At 39.6% G+C, this 17,573-nt stretch overlaps 2 protein-coding genes across 2 annotated transcripts in view; one reads left to right on the forward strand and one right to left on the reverse strand.

Annotated features, from left to right (window-relative positions):
- LOC308586439 (uncharacterized protein) overlaps positions 1 to 11,356 on the reverse strand; it is a 123,404-nt gene extending 112,048 nt beyond the window's left edge. The window contains exon 1 of the mRNA XM_081193114.1: positions 11,249 to 11,356. The gene's annotated coding sequence lies outside the window, so the exon portion shown is untranslated. The remainder of the gene's footprint in view (positions 1 to 11,248) is intronic.
- LOC308586143 (inactive pancreatic lipase-related protein 1-like) lies at positions 1,881 to 17,571 on the forward strand. The gene is made up of 11 exons (XM_081192420.1): positions 1,881 to 2,417; positions 3,290 to 3,424; positions 4,484 to 4,592; positions 5,072 to 5,191; positions 5,280 to 5,399; positions 8,344 to 8,459; positions 10,429 to 10,558; positions 11,254 to 11,398; positions 12,546 to 12,647; positions 15,650 to 15,817; positions 17,416 to 17,571. The coding sequence occupies exons 1-11, from the start codon at positions 2,208 to 2,210 to the stop codon at positions 17,477 to 17,479; spliced, it is 1,419 nt and encodes a 472-aa protein (XP_081048546.1). The 5' UTR covers positions 1,881 to 2,207; the 3' UTR covers positions 17,480 to 17,571.
- Positions 17,572 to 17,573: the final 2 nt, after the last annotated feature.

Here is a 17,573-nt window from a genome sequence, read left to right on the forward strand (position 1 = left end):
TTCTCAAAACCTCTGAGGAGATTCACTAGGAATGCAGTCTGAAAACAAGTCCGTTCCTCCTCCTGGCTATAAATCCTTTGGCAAGATGGCGACTCCGAATTAATTGCTGCGCCATTCCCAAAAGCTCTTATTGCTTCTCGGTCTCCATAAAGCATACTTTTGGTTAAAGTTTATCTCCACACAGACCTTAATCATCCTGCTTGGGTCAGTTCAACCGACGATTCTAATGAGGAGGGGTTCTTGTAAATCACATAGAAGGAAAGTAAAAAAGGTCCCCCCCCCCCCATTCAGCCCCATTGTCAGCATACCCAGCCTTTGGTGTATCTTCATCGTAAAATATTCCTGTTTCTCCAACCCGTCGTCTTCTTTCGCAGAGGTCACTTAAATTAGCAGACTTCACTCCCCTTCTTCACTTGAAATATGTGCATTTGCTTCTTTTGTAATTAATTATTCCAAATTGCTGCAACTAGTGCGCGATCAGAGACAGCGTCCAGGAGAGCCGAGGTCCACACGGGGGCATTCTGCCTAGGGCCCTCACCCTCTTCTTTCGAATTAGGGGGTGATTTATGGGCACAGCAGGCAAGGGCAGTGTTCCCCATTTCCTTGGGGCAACAAGGGAGGCTGCCTACTCCCATAACAGCCTCTTAATTACCCTGTGTGCGTCAGAGAGATGGTATTGTCGGCCATCTTCCAATGCGCCCCCTAGTGGCCCCCCATCTCCGCCATATCTTTTTTTAAAAAAAGTAATATTTATTAATAATTTCAGAATTACAGAAAAAAATAAAAAATTAAAAGCAACACTACAATACATAAAAAGAAGAAAAAACGCAAAACATAAAAACCAATACAACAATACAATAAAAAATAAAAGAAGGGGGGGAAAGGCACAAATCCCATATAACTTCCATTTGCTTGTTTCGTTGACCTCCTCACACCTCCCTTTTTGTATTCTAGTTTAGTTAGTTATTTCAGCAAATTCTTTCCATCTTTCTCAATTTTTATTAAATAATTTATCTTAACAATTTAACCTATTAATTAACTCGACAGATCCTTCCCATCTTTCCCCATATTCTGTTATTCAAATTACCTTAATTTATTTAACCTTATCTTACCATAAAATATCTTAAATGCAGTTGCTCAGGTAAGTGATGTGTACAAAAATGCATATACTAGGGTAAAGTATAAAAGGCATTTGTTATTGAAATTAACACATCAAAGTGCAGTATATTAAGGAAAACGGCTTTACAAAAATGTTTGCATTGGCCAAATTACATAAAAGTGTGTATTTTTGGAGAAATTTATGCTAAATGCTGATGAATTTTAATTTTAAAGATTGAAATTTAAGATTGAAAAAATGAAAACAGAAAGAAACCAAAATGGAAAGATGAACCTATCTACACATTTTATTCACAAACCAATTGCTCCGTTAACACGTACAAGTCCTTCTGCATTATATTGTGCCACTATTCTGAACATGAGACAATTGCTGGAAGCAGTCTTAAAGAACTGCCTTATTTCACATGAGCTTGCCTGAACATAAAAAAAGGACAGACTGTGAATTCTTTTAGTACTTTGGTCACTCACGCTTTGGTTATTTGCTCCCCATATAACAGGAAAAGAAGTCTGCTATGACCGGCTGGGCTGCTTTTCAGATGATATACCATGGGCTGGAACTGTACAACGACCAATCGCAAAGTTACCTTGGTCCCCAACAAGAATAAACACTCGCTTCCTTCTCTACACAAAGCAGAACCCTAATAACTTCCAAGTAAGGCCTACAACCATGTAAAATTGCAAGATTTCCCCATACACAGAATAAAAGGGGATAATACTCTAAGGGCACTTCCAGGCTTGCTATTTTCAGGTAGGATTCAATCACATATGGGCAAATTCAGGTGGCACAATTATAGTTGACTGAGAGGTCTTGCCCTGCAGACCCACTTCTCCCAAAGTATCAGATTTTTTTGAAATAAGGAAAGTGGCAGAAAAATGAACTGGAAAGTGTTGAACAATGTTGTCTAACATCCCTACATTCAGATCTTAATGAATGCCTGTTAAATGGCCAACACCATCTAATCTCACTGCAAACAAATCAGGATGAGTGCTCAAAAAGCAGGTCATCTGGAGGTGGCCTCAGAGAAACACCTCTGTGAAACATATAGAAATTCACAGACAGTGTGGGTGAATTAAAACACATCTCAATCATTATGGATGGTGTTTGGTACTTTCACTCAGTTTTAGGTGGGTTGGGAGAAGCAGTTAAAGTTTATATTCTTTCATACCTTTCACAGGAAATCACTGCAATTAATCCAGAAACGATTGATTATTCAAACTTTAATGCCAGCAAGATAACTCGCTTCATTACCCATGGATTTGTAGATCAAGGTGAAGAAAACTGGCTGTCAGACATGTGCAAGGTACAGTACAGTGTTATGTTCATGAAATAGCTCTGAAATACATTCATATCCAGACATATAGCCCTCACAATTATCATAGCTCTTTGCCTGTTACCAATTTGCCATAGGGAACATGCAACAACAACAACAACAACCATAAGAATTATGAACTTGCACTTAATTGTGAGTTCAGATTTTCATTTGTCAGGATTAACTAAAGTATTTTCTTGGAGGGACTTAAAGATCATGTCATCCAGTACCCTAAAATGAAGCCAGATGTGTCACACTCAAATGCTTCTGAGGCTCTGATACTTAAAATATGAAGTGATTTTCCTCTTAATTGACTCACTTGCAAAACAGTTAGGCCATGTGGGGCCTAGAAATGCTGCAGGGTGGAGTGCTCTTGTTCAGGGTTCCAGCCAGCCAACCCTGCCATTTTTTAGGATACTCCATTCCATTTCCCCTCCCTTCTCCAGTTTCCACCTCCTCAACACTCATCATTCAGTGATCATTGGACTCGGAGGGTTTGAAAATCAGGGTTGTATGTTGCATCTTTTTTGTATTGCTGGAAACCTTGGGGTTTCTACAAGTATGCTAATACCTCTCCCGTGTGTGTGTGTGTGTGTGTGTGTGTGTGTGGTGCCACTGTGGCTACTTAGGAGTAGCACTTGCCTCCAAACTTTGCTAGTATAGTGAAAATAGATAACACAAGGAAATGAACGATGAAACATGACAAAGGTAAAATGGCCTAAGGCAGCTGCCAGCCAAGGTGGCTACAGTAGCACAATTCTGTGAATAATAGGATAAGTGGTGCTTTAGCACAAAGAGAACATTCGGGATTTGTGGAGCCAGGACGCTGTCCCTCAAGTTTGTTTTTACTCTGTTTGCATCAGAGGATGTTTCAAGTGGAAGATGTGAACTGCATCTGCATAGACTGGAGTAGTGGTTCCAGGTGTCCATACACCCAAGCATCGAACAATATCCGTGTGGTGGGAGCTGAAGTGGCCTTCTTTGTAAATGTCCTTCAGGTAAGAGCAGTTCCATTCACTATGCCATAGTTATGAATCCTACAGTTACTGGAAGGCATCCGTGACCAGAAAGATTAAATCATTTGATAAAACCTGGGCAAAAAACCCCACCCAAATACTTTTCCAAGCATTATTTTATACAAGAAACAATTTATTATATCTTCTGGTGGACAGAGTGAGTTTAGTGTCAAAATTCAGTTAACATATTCCGGGAAGATGTTTTGTTAGGGAGAGGAAAAGGTTGTCACTTATAGCTAAGCCAATATTGAAATTTTAGCAAGGAAGTATAATCCTAGTTTTCAGTTTTAAATATGCATTCTTGACTACCGCAAGCACCAGGGCAAGATTTGCAAAGCCATATATTAATTATGCACTTGATTCAAATTTAATGCAGCAATATGCAAAGCAGTCAGACAAAAATAGAACCCTTAATATAAAATAAATACATAGATAACATACAAATGGTTTAGAAATGAAACAAAATAACCATAGTGACTTTCCCAATGCCACCAAGCAGAAGTCCACAGCTAAGAACAAAATTCAGAACTCCTGTGTCAAAATCCAAAAGGTATTATATCCACTGAGCTACAGACCATCTCAATATATATTATTTGTGCTAAGTAACAAGCACCAGTTAAGAGCTGATGCTGCCATCACCAATGTTGTGGTGTCCTGCTGTTTTGGACTACAACTCCTATCATCCCCAGTCAATGTACTGGCTAGGATTGATGAGAGTTGTGATCAAAAACAGCTGGAGGGCACCATATGGAGAAAAGTTGATCTAACCTAGCTGGCATCTTATTTAAAAGATATGAAATCCAAAAATATGCTATGTCTTTCTTCAACTCTGTAGTTTTGCAATGTCCTTCAGCACCTTTAAGCTACCCGTAAAGTCAGTCTCTCCCCCCCCCCCCTTTCTCTCTCACACATGGAGTGGCTCCAAGCTGAATTCAGCTTGTAAGGATAAAGGTTTGTGTAGATTGAGTTACAAACTGAATGAACCGTAACACACATCTACCAGTGTGTATGCTGTTTTCTTTACAATTGCTCTTTTTTTAGTCAAAGTATGGATACTCCCCATCCATGGTTCATTTCATTGGCCACAGCCTTGGGGCACATGCAGGTGGTGAGATGGGAAGAAGAGTACCAGGAATTGGAAGAATAACTGGTAAGTTGGTGCAATGCAAATTGGTATCAAGACAATCAATATGGACTTTGAATCTTATCTGCCATGTTGTACTTATGTAATTATAGTAGCTTAATATAGTATATTGGGAGGAAAATGTTTAATGAATGGGAAAGTGTGAATGTACTTTGGCATGTGTTGCTGTTGGGTGTAGCCTAGTCTACTGTAGAATGGCATTTGAAAGCCCAGCAATATAACACTGCCTTGGAGATACAAGAATAGGCATATTTCAGGATCAGTGCAGTTACAGATGTTTTACAATCCTGCACAGGTTCAGATAATTTGTCTGAGGGGATTTCCTGGCAAATAATTGAATGCAAAGTTGTTCTGATGGGAATCAGAATTTTCCCAGCTCCGCTCCCATTTCCAATAATATGTTGTTAGTTGTTACTTCAGTTAACTGTGGTTCAACATATTCCGTAAATTTTCATCTCTTAAAACAAACATTTAAATGTTTATAGGACTGGATCCTGCTCAACCTTATTTTCAAGGCACGCCAACTGAGGTCAGACTGGATAAAAGTCACGCTGATTTTGTTGACATTATTCATACTGATTCAGCCCCAACCATTCCATACTTGGGTAAGTTGACTGCAGTATACAACATGTGCAATAATATGCATGCAATCTTTCAGATTTAACATATACTTATCTGCTATGAACTTTCCAGGGTTTGGTATAAGTCAAGCTATAGGACACCTTGATTTTTATCCAAATGGAGGAGAATATATGCCGGGATGTAAGAAGAATCCTATTTCACAAATAGTTGACATTGATGGAATCTGGGAAGGTATGTATCAAATCAGGGAAACAGGGACAGAGGTAGGATGTGTGGTCATGAATAGACTGGAGTCCAAAGGCTGGATTAAAGATAGAGATGGGGGAGGGATTGCACAGTTACTTCAATCAGTTGCTGACTGCTAGACCAGCCTATAAGGAAGAGCTTTATAATGTCTGTTTCCTCTTGATTGCAACTGCAAGAGTCAGTGATGGTCACCTACTTGGATGTCTCCACGGTCAGAGGAATACCAATTGCTGGGAATTACAAGTGGGGAGAGCACTATTGAATCCAGGTGCTGCTTGCAGGTTGGCCTCCATGAGAATAGGATGCTGCCTTTGGCCTAATCCTACAGGGCTCTTCTTATGATCTTATGATTGCTTTGCATGGTGAGTTGACCAGCTTTAGGCTGTAGGGCAGGCATGTCCAAAGTCTGTTTGGGGGGCCTAATCTGGCCTGTCGGTTGGTTTAATCCAGCCCCTGTGGCAGTTTCCTGGCACAAAATCCTAAAAAAACCTCAACAACTTCAATCCTAAAAAAAGGTCAACAACCAACTTTGGTCGGCCCTTTGGTCAGCCCCCATGGCCCTCATTTCATCAAATCTGGCCCTCTTCAAAAAAAAGTTTGGACACCACTGCTGTAGGGTCAGCTGAGAGCACTAAGATCAGCACTGTAGGCTATAGGGGTGCCCTCTATCTGATTGGCTGACTAAGCTCCAGAGCACTGGTGCTACAGAAGGTTTGGCACCAAAGAATGTCTGCTGGAGGTTACTGTTCAATACCTTCTTTATTTTTTTATGTTATACCACCAAAATAATTCCAAAAGTAGATTCATTTAGCCTTTTAAATCCCACTGACTTCCATGAGAGAATAAAATACATACTCAAATCTCTTCTGCGGAAATTAATAGGACTTTAGAACGCTTAAATCTGTATAGATGAATGGGTTGTTTCCAACACTGCTGTTATGCTCATGCATCAGACTTTGACTTGTGTGGTGGAACCCTCAGCCCACTGTGCCCCCTAGAAATCTGATCCTGAGGTTTAAGGGGACCCTTTGGAGCAGATTTGGTGGGTGGGCAGAAGGAGAGGAAAGGAGACTTTTCAATGTACTCTTGATGCAGGAAACATGTTGTATGGGAGTGCACTGACGCCAGAATTAATGGTAATGTATACACAGCCTGATTTTTACTCAGAGCAGACCTATTAAAATGAATGAACCCACATTAGTCATGTCTATTAATCTCAGTTGATCAATTCTGACTAGCATTGGATACAACCCATACTGAAGAGATAAGCAACTTTCCAAAATATATAGTAGATAGGAAGATAATTTGTGTACATGTTTTGTGTTATGTACTTATTTTGATAATTAGCAAATATGTATATAAGTACATGTGTGATTATTTCTGAATTTTTTGAATTTACTATTAATTTTCAATCTTTGATAATTTAAAAAAATGAAATATAGTCCAGGGCTAGAAATCATGACACACAGCAATAAAAACAGTGTGTTTTCTTGTCAATCCCACAAATCAAGATTGCATTATAGAAGCATAGCAAGTGTTAATGAATCTTCCTTAGTAAAATATCCCAAACCTTGTCATCCTTATATGTCCCCAAACCTCCTATCTGATTCATTTATGAAAAACTTGTTCCATTACACTGATTCAACAGGCATAAAATCTGTCAGTATGATGGCAGATATAAAAAAGACACCTACTTAATTATAGTTCTGTTGCATCCAATATTTTCCCTAATTAGCATACAGAATAGAAACAAACAGGAATTAATTCAGTTGAGAAAAGCTGCCTATGATAGAAATAAATACAGCTTAAACTATTCCAATGATTTGAAGATTGAGGACAGAACATAATTAATCTCTGTTACTTAGTTTCTTGGCAGTAGTGCTAGACAATGGTGTTAGCATATGAGGAATGACCTTGATATTTGGGTATGTTGCTGCATTTGTGATTATTGCTTTTGGCAGTGAAAATAATCAGATTCTATCACGTCTTTTTCTATTCAAAATGGAATTGAAAAGGAACAAGGGATTCTCCTAACAGATACAATGAGCTAGGGATGAAGCAGATAAGTTTTCCATGCTTCCGATTTCACACATCACTCAAGGGGAATTTTGAATGTTAAGAATGAGATTTCACCCCTCAACATTAATTTTGGTCATAGTACCCAATGCTGTTTGTGCACTATTAATGAAGCACAGGCTACTCAGAAAGATACAGGGACCAATTGCAGGGTTAGAATACTTTCCAGTGGCTTTTCCTATGAGTGTCAAAGACTGAAGAACTGTTCAATACCAATTTTGTTACAAACACTGAATATCAAAGTTAAGAAAGAATCAAGAATCAAGGATTATATTAGCAACAGGTATTGACTATTTACATACAGGATATGAAACCTGGGATACTACTAGAAGTCAAATCTCAGATTTAAGATTTAAACATAATGCTAAGCCAAACCATGGCTAAGTATGAATGAAGAAGTGTGCTAGTGCAGTTTTTGAAAACTATGGATGCTTTGCAGTAGTTTTCATGCTACTGGAACCTAAGCCATGGTTGGTCTTAGTATTATGTCTGAACTTAGGCTCATGGTTTATCTTCCCCAAACGAACCACAAGCAACAAGCTGAGAACAAACCTTAGAGGCAACTAACTGTTGCTGTTTCGCAGCAAAACAAACATGAGCTAAAGTAACCCAGTGTAACCAATCTTTTGTTTCCCTTATCCCACCAATGCTGATGTATTCTTAATCTTACAAGGGGGTATTTTGGAATCTACCATTGCTTGAAATGTGGTTGTGAACAGTTAGAGAGAATTTAGTTAAATCCAGAAAGGGGGATAAAAGCAGAAGCTGTGCATATAGCCTTGGTCAAAGCACATGATACAAAGAAGAATCAAAAAATAAACTATAGCACATAACAGCAGTTTCTTTTGCACAGGAACCCGTGACTTTGTGGCCTGTAACCACTTGCGAAGCTACAAGTATTATTCAGATAGCATTGTCTTCCCAGATGGATTTTTGGGTTACCCCTGTGCAGCATACAACTTATTTGAAACGGTATGTTATTTGTGTATCTCAGGAGCAACACCTCATGTTATTGCTTCATCATGCACATGCAGTAGAATGCAGTTTTCCAGTTTGCTAAGATCCCTTGACACTAGGTTATGTGTGAAGATTGGTCATTTGTAATGCCAAACCATGCCTTAGGAGAACGGGAACAAGGCCTGTGCTCACGTGGTCTTCCTCATCCTCCTTCTTCCCTCTCATATGCCATTTAATTTGCTTCAAATCATTGTTTGCAATTACCGGTATATCCAAATAAGAAAACTGGTTTTCAACTACCCTCCATGCTGGGACTGCAAACCAGTTGCAAATCATGAGTTCCATTCCTGGTTTGGAGGGCAAGTGCGAACCATAGTTTGCCAGCTGGGATGCAACTGTAAGTTGTAGTTTGTCACAAACCAGAAAGTAACCAATTAAGCACAATGAATGAGAGGAGGAAGAAGCACATGAAGTGAAGACTCAACCATGTAATGCCAAGCCATGGGAACCAACTCACTCTGAGGCAGTTGTACCAGTACAACAGGTCAAGGTCCATAAAAGAATAATTGGAATCTTGGGAATAGGTTACTGGACTAGTAGCAGAATGATGCAAGGCAGTCACAGTGAGAATTGAAGACTGATTAACATTAACGTCATATTACTATTGAAATAAATAGTAGTAGTTTTGGGTATAAGCTTTTGTGTGCATGCACACTTCTTCAACGTGCATGCACACAAAAGCTTATACCCAGAACTACCTAGTTGGTCTCCAAGGTGCTACTGGACAATTTTTAATTTTTATTTATTTCGACTGCATCAGACCAACATGGCTACCTACCTGAATCTAGATTCATATTACTATTGTCATTGTTTTCTGAACAGGAACTGTCAACTTCTTCAAATGTAAAAGTCCTAAAATAAACTCTAGGGTGCTATTTTCCCACGGCAAAGGGAAAGACATGTACAATGTAACTTCTGTCATCTTAAACTTAAAGGGTTATCAACCATGCAAACATTCTTATAATGCAGACGACTGAGAACAACTTCAAGGGACACACACAATTAATGCTTGCAGATTAGGTGAATTGTAGAATCAAGGCTTAGTTAACAAAGGCTCTATAATGATATTGCGTTTTGACATTTATAATAGGTTTAAGGACAGCAGGCTGCCTTAATTCTCTTCTATGTACAGTGGTACCTTGCAAGACGAATGCCTCGCAAGACAAAAAACTTGCTAGACGAAAGGGTTTTTTGTTTTTTGAGCTGCTTCGCAAGACGATTTTCCCTATGGGCTTGCTTCGCAAGACGGAAACGTCTTGCAAGTTTGTTTCCTTTTTCTTAACACCGTTAATACAGTTGCGACTTGACTTCAAGGAGCAACTCATAGAACGCGGTGTGGTAGCCTTTTTTGAGGTTTTTAAAGACTTTGGTGATTTTTGGAGCTTTTCCAAAACTTTCCCGACACCGTGCTTCGCAAGATGAAAAAAATTGCAAGACGACAAAACTTGCAGAATGAATTAATTTCGTCTTGCGAGGCACCATTGTACTAATTTGCTTCTGAAATGTCTTGAGAATATGGCATGGGTCAGGCATGGCATTAGTGAGTGGGCCAGGAGGACTTTTGCACCAGCCCTGGGTGTCCTGCCTTTGCAATACCTTTTAAAAAGCACCACTTTGCCTACAGGACAACTTGGCACACTCCATAGTGGAGAGCTTAATTTGCCAAAGGGAATCTGTACATAAAAAGTAGCATATGCAAATTTGTGTCATGGGTCTGTGTCTTGGGCCCTTAAAGTACCTGGCAGTACCCCGGCACGTGACCTCCAAGTTGATCTTTGAGCCACAACAAGAAGTCAATTGTCCAGGGCAGGACAATGAAAGAGGTGTTGAAGAATTATTAGGTATGGCTTCCCAACAGTGCAACAAGTGAGAAAAATAATTGTTGCAATATGAATAAAATGAGTTTTCCTGTTTTCACTAGGATGGCTGCTTCCCATGTCCAAATGGTGGATGCCCTAAAATGGGTCACTATGCAATTGAATCTAAAGGCAGATTCACCTCTTCATTTACAAAGCTTTATCTGAACACTGGAGATGCCAAGGATTTTGCCCGTAAGTTCACTTTTGGAGTAAACTCTGAAGGCTGACCTTCATCCTATATTGGCAGCTCAGAGAACTGTATGAAACAATAGTTTGTTACAAAGATTACAGTTTGCTCTATTGGTCTGGATTTCCATCTTGTATGTGGAGCAAAAAATATCCTAGATAATAGGCAGCATCTTTCCCAAAAGCCAAGACAACACTTCAGATGCTGCTAAATTGTGCCTAGACAGGTGTAGTGTTTCAGCAAGCAAGAGCCACACACAAAGCAAGCTTTTGTGCACAGAGATCAGAAACAGATGTACACCAAATGTGCCATAATTCAGAGCACCTGTTTTCTGATTCACAGTGGTCTATCTAGCTCAGTATTGTCTACACAGTCAGCAGCTCTCCAGGGATTCAGTCAAGAGTTTTTTCCAGCTGTTCCCAGCTGAGATTCCAGGGATTGAAACTGGGACCTTCCGCATGCAAAGCAGTTGCCCTAGCCAGGAACTATAGCCTGGAGCCATACTCTTTGCCTAGAGAAGTATTAAATTAATTCCACAACTTGAAGTGAAAGAGGATATTGCATAATACATTTGGTTTTGCAAACGATGGCTAAAGTTCCTCTGGTCTGAATCCTTCACATAAAAGAAATATCTGACATCAACACACAAAATTAAGACGAAGAAGAATTAAATGTCAAGAATCATAGGAACTTGCCTGATGAAAATCAAAATCTTGCTATTTGTGTTGTTCAGGTTGGAGGTACAAAATATCAGTCACTCTGTCTGGAAGAAGCAGTGTCCGTGGATACATAAATATTGCCCTATATGGAAGTGGAGGGAACACAAAGCAATATCAGATTTTCAAGTAAGTACGGTGGGTAGAAAATTAGATTTTAAAATATGTGTTCCTACTTGACATTTGCTTTTCTGTTTCTCTTTTTCTACTTGTAAGATGATTTGATATTTTTTTTCTTTTCATATGGGGTGAACAGAAATGCAAATAAAGCTAAACAACAGATTCATATTGCATTACAATACATTCTATTTCATCTTCTAACAATTTTCTAGCAACTGGAGTTTTCTACATTAACCTCAAGAGCTCTTTTCTGTTTGGTTAGCCTACTTGTTTATTGAATTTATGACCCACCTTTCTGCAATAAACCTCTAAGGTAGTTAACAAAAAATACAGATACAAATGAAAAAATAAACACAAACAACAGAGCAGCAAAAACCCAGTTTGCTTCTCAAGTGTGCTCTGCTCAGCTCTACTCAGCTCTGCCAGGCTCTACCAGAGTGAGGTGTACCCTTCCAGTATGAAAAGCCCTATTATACCTGCCAAAATGTGGGCAGGCAGATGCAAGCAAAAGCCCCTGAAAGAAGACATTTGTGGGGGCAGAAAGGGACAGAGCTGGGTTAGCCAAGGATCCACTGGATCCTAACTCAGTCAAGGTATAGTAGCTGATAAGCCTAAACCAGCCCTCCAACCTTTGTGCCAGGAATTCTGATTGCACACTAAAGGTTACAAAATTTACTAATTACTGACACTTTAGGGATCATATACAGTGGTACCTCGGGTTAAGTACTTAATTCGTTACGGAGGTCCGTACTTAACCTGAAACTGTTCTTAACCTGAAGCACCACTTTAGCTAATGGGGCCTCCTGCTGGTGCCACGTCGCCGGAGCACGATTTCTGTTCTCATCCTGAAGCAAAGTTCTTAAACTGAAGCACTATTTCTGGGTTAGCGGATTCTGCATCCTGAAGCATATGTAACCTGAAGCGTATGTAACCCAAGGTACCACTGTATATCAAATCAGGGTGTTTCTTATCCTAATCCACATCAGTTTGAATTACAGTAACTCTTTTTGGCCATTTTGCTGCCCAGTCACCCTGTTGTGGCGGTTTTCACAGTACATTTGCAGTTTTTGTTTAAGATGGGTGGGTCCATAAGAGCATGGGGCTTATGCACCTTCTTTTAATAGTTGTGTAGAAGTCATGCAGGCTACACCTGCTGAAATTCCCTCTTCAGTTCAGCTGTAAAGTTGCAGGAACCCTGCCCTCTTTTACACTTTTCTGCCCCCAGTTTAACATCATGGGCAAAGTTGCACATTTCCCTGTGAGTGCCTGACTTGGAATTATTTATAATCAGTATAAAACTTAAATACAGTTCCTCAGGTGACTGAGGAAAGGGCGGAATAAATGACCCAGCTCCCTGCCACAGTTGGTTGCTTGGCAACAGCCAACAGTGACCCAACCCTGACAATGGCCCTCCGTGGCCTAGCCTCAAACCAGTGCTGGTTAGTTGGCAACTCAAATTTCTTGAAAAAGATCATCAATGATAGGGCCAGCCCAATACATTTTGCCCCTGATGCAAATGACAAGAACCCTCCCCATGTCCATAAGCCAACTGGTGTGGCAGTTGAAATTTACCTCAGCTCTGGCAATGGGACAGCTATCCCCCACAGTATCCAAGGGCAGCGGCCTAGTTTAATGGATTCGGAAGAAGCCATGTGGCAGACCCAGTTCTGTCTTCCAACGGAGGAGAATGACCCAGGGTTTCAGGAGGAACAGCCAGCCCTCCAGTGTCTGCCACCTGAGGCACTTGCCTCACTATCAATAATGATCAATAAACTGATCAATAATGTCAGTTAACCACTGCCATGTAGGTGGTAGTTTCTCTCTTTATGTTCCTCTCTTTAGTTTCTCAGGTGCTGAAAGGAATACAACAACGGTGCCTAATTGATGTCAATAGGCAGGAGTTCCAAAGTTTCCAATGCTGTAGAATTTTGTTTGTCGAATACTGTCCTGGTCTCATAAATTATTTAGAACACATACCACCCACACTTTTTCACGTTTGTCACTCTATTTTCAAATGTCATCTGCGTTAAGAGGGAGAAAATGCCCCTCTGGTATTTTCCGAAATGTGATTTTAAGCTTCCGCTTTTTGTTTGCTGTGACTGTCTGAGCTAAAAGCCCTGGTACATTATAGCTATTCAAAAATGTCACTTTCCAGCCTGCTATTTATTTAGTTTAGCCAGCAGCAACGTGTTTTAGTGCTGAAAAGTAGATTTAATAGCAGGGACATTTTAAATGATTTCTACAATAAATCATTTTAATCTAAGCCAAATATCACCTGTCTGTCATGCAATATAAGCATGGTGGAGGGGGAAAGAAACTCTGGCACACAGTAGTAAACAAACCCACATAGATATAGTGCACATTTTTTGTATCCCTTTCATGCATTTGGCCCTCATTCTTCTCCATCGTGGTCTAGACAATACATTATCTACTGGGATTATAGCATTCCTTTGGCAGGTTTCGCACCTCCCCAGGCAATACTGTATAATAATCTGCTCCAAATCACCTGAAGGACTGTAGGCTTTCTTAAATGAGCCTATGCTTATCCAACTATATATGCTGCCCATGTCATGTCTTCCATGGATGCATAGAGTTGAGGGACCTTTTGAGATCTACATGGATAAAGCTGTCATAGTTTTTAGGATCTTTGTGTTTTTTTCAAAGAGCCTTTGTGTTTACTGTTCCATTCCAATCTTCAAAAGCAGGTCAGGGGAGGGGCTGCCCCCCTGATCCCCTTCTCCTCTCCCCATCTTGTATAATTTATACACTTTAAAGGTGCTAGTTGGCTGTGGTGATTCTAACCATGTGGAGATGTGGTAGTGTTGCCTCCTCTTGAAATAAACTTGCCTAGAATCAATGTGGGGCATTGGAATGCACCTCAGAGCAAGACATATTCACCTATAGATCTCCACACAAAAATCTATGGATAAGATACTTTCCTGTCAATAATTTTTCATCAGACTAGGGTTTTTACCTTAGTCTGGCAAAGTCAGGTCTAGTCAGACTTGTATACTTTACAGGTCAGCTCACGATATCTATAAAGACCAGTCAAATGATTCACCTCAAGTAACATTCAACATTGAGATTTGTATATACTGACCCAAATGGACTATCTGACATTATATAAAGCAGTTTCCAATTTATGAGGCATTTCAGAGTCTATGGCCTTTTAAACTGGGGTGGGTGAGGTATTGTTTTTGTTTGTTATTGTGGTAATTTTTGTGTTTTGTGGTAAACTGCTCTGTGATCTTCCGGTGAAGGGTGGCATATAAATAAATAAATTTATATTACAACAACAACGATAATTGCTGAGCAAGACCACTAGTGGATTGAAATGCATCTGGGTCTTGGTATTGTTGCTGGTCACATGATTTTTGGTTCTCACCATTCTTGCTGGCTACTTGTTATCTTACTACATTTCTCCATATTTTTGGAAAGTTTAAAATTGAATTCTCTTCTTATGTACGTATTGCAATAGTAATCCTTGCACCTTTTGCTCATACTCGATTGTGTGCCTTGTTCCCTATTTTTCACCTTACTGTGCTAACTTAAGAGGTGGTTGTCCATAATCACTAAACCCAGCTTCATCATCCTACTTGAGTAATCCCAATTTTTCAAAACAGTCAACGGAGGATGGGAACCCTAGGGTTACCATGTGGGCAAGAGCTGCAGGCCTCTCTTGCAGTAAACTCTTGCATTCCTTCTTCTCACTTAGTGGTTGTCTGAATTCACCCTTTCTGCATTGCAAGTGAAATTCTCAGGAGCTGATGGAAAAGAAGCCAGATCAATGTGTTGGTATCTTCAGATGTGACAACACCATTGAGATGTTCAAATCTGATTATGTGTGTTACCTCTTACAATGTTAGGTACTGAATAGTACATGATGCACTTGTGAACACAACATCCTAGAAACCACAGTGGCTGGACCAATGGCCAACACATCCTCTTGTGTCAATTAGCCTTCACCATGACACAGCATGATCAGTCAATAATGAAGGAAATCACTTACCTGTTTTTATTTTTCAAGGGGAATGTTGAAACCTGGCACTATACATACCAACTTCACTGACATAGACGTCAATATTGGAGCAGTAACTAAAGTTAAATTCCTTTGGAACAATGATATCATAAACCCAACCTTTCCCAAATTGGGAGCCTCAAAGATTCAGGTGCAAGATGGAGAAGATGGACATATGTATGTATAAGTGTTTTTAAAAAAGAACCTATTTGTGTATTTGTATCATATTTTTTTTCTCCAAGGGGGAAACTCCAACCTGATGAAACTTATACCCACCTAATTGATGTACAACTTAATGTTGGATCAGTTACTAAGGTTAAATTTCTGTGGAACAACAATATCATAAATCCAACTTTGCCCAAACTGGGAGCAGCAAAGATTACAGTACAGGATGGAGAAGATGGGACAGTGTATGTATTCATTTGCTGTTTTATACAAAAAAGCACCAACCCATACATATCTATTAAAGATATACAATTATCTTCAAAATAGACCAGAGGCCCAACACTGTTGCAGGAGAGTTTTGAGGAGAAAGATACTAATCAGTAGCCTGTTTTTAGTATATTTTGAATACTTTAAAGACAAATTTAGGGGTGACTAAACCTGTGGTCTTTCCATTGTTGCTGGACTACAGTTCCCAGCAATCCTGACCCGCATGGTAAATGGTCAAGGATGATGGGATTTGGAGTCCAGCAATGTCTGAAAGGCCGCAGGCTAGCCATTCATGCTACACAAACAGTGGTGTAGTGCTTAGCATCGGATTAGGACCTACCTGAGAAACCAGGGTTCAAATCCCCACTCGGCCATGAAGCTCACTGGATGACCTTGGGCCAGTCATAGTCTCACATCTCTCTTAGCCTTGGCATTGGTTGCGTACATGTTTAAAAATAGTATTGGAAAGAGTGTGTATGTTGAACATAATTTGACTCTTGTGGTTTTGATTTAGCTATTGTTAGGGTGTTGCATTTAAAACTGATAGTTGTGCAGGGCAGATTTATACATTCTTACACAGAAACCCCTGTGTGTCCAATGTGTTATTTAAAATTAATTTAATTTTATAGCAATAAATTATATGAACAGCAACCCCCTGCATGTCTACTCAGAAATAAGCTCCATTAAGTTTAGCAAAGGTTGCTCCCAGATAAGTATCTTTAGGAATGGACATTTAAATGTAAGTTTTTCAGTTATCATTATTCATTCAGTTAGGCAATGTTAGCCGCTGAAGTGAATTGCCTTATGGCCCTTCCCTCTGGACTTTGTGGTCTTATGGGCCTCCCTTGGTTAGATTGTAAGGTGTCTAATTTCACTTAGTTTAAAGTGCAATCAAGCAGCCCTACTGTGTTTGGGAACCTTCTAATTATTTCTGCTGAGTGTGCCCCTAAAACCTTCCCTTAGTGCAGATGTGGGAAATTTTTGGTTCTCCAGATGTTGTTGAACTACAGTTCCCATCAGCCCCAGCAGCTAATGACTATTGATGATGAGAGTCATGGTTCAGCAACCTCTGGAGGGCTAATGGTTCCTAACACCTGCCTTAGTGCACTGCTGGGAATTTTGTAAGATGTTTGCATGGACGTTGCAAATATGATCAAAGTATAAGAATGAATGAACATGGGTAGTTCCTTGCAGGAAATAAGTACTTTAGTATTGGTCCCATTGACATAAGAAGGCCATGGAATGGGATACAATGTGGTGATGTATAATATTCCTTTTGCAAAAAGCCTGGGCCTTAAATCCCCCCCCCCCAAAGATTCTTTAAGTAACCTTTTAGAATGTTCTTTAAATAACCAGCATTATTCTAGCATTAGAGATATTCAATAGATGAAGATAAAATCAACACAATTATAAAAAATGCTGATACAAAATTAAATAAATGCACACTCTGTATTTATTACATTTTCTAGGAGCGTATGATGCAAAATTAAATCATTCTACTAAAATGGACTTGCAATAAAAATGAAACATTAACACTTTTAAACTAATGAATATATATGTGTTTTTTAATCCTCAGATACAATTTCTGTGGTAGTGACACAGTGAGAGAAGATGTTCTGCAAACACTTACACCGTGCTGAATAACAAGAAAAAATAGCAAAAGCTTTTATGCAAATCTTAATAAAAAGTCATAATCATCCACAGTCCACTTTCTAGGACATTTGGCTGTTAACT

Source organism: Podarcis bocagei, assembly GCF_964188305.1.
Source record: "Podarcis bocagei genome assembly, chromosome: 4".
Classification (NCBI taxonomy): domain Eukaryota; kingdom Metazoa; phylum Chordata; class Lepidosauria; order Squamata; family Lacertidae; genus Podarcis; species Podarcis bocagei.

Excerpts from the sequence above, each read along its gene's own strand:
- LOC308586143 (XM_081192420.1), top strand. The coding sequence starts at position 2,208 with ATGGATGGTGTTTGGTACTTTCACTCAGTTTTAGGTGGGTTGGGAGAA. Across the intron at positions 2,418-3,289 it reads GGCTGTCAGACATGTGCAAG|AGGATGTTTCAAGTGGAAGA; the intron begins GTACAGTACAGT and ends TGTTTGCATCAG. Across the intron at positions 8,460-10,428 it reads CAGCATACAACTTATTTGAA|GATGGCTGCTTCCCATGTCC; the intron begins ACGGTATGTTAT and ends TGTTTTCACTAG.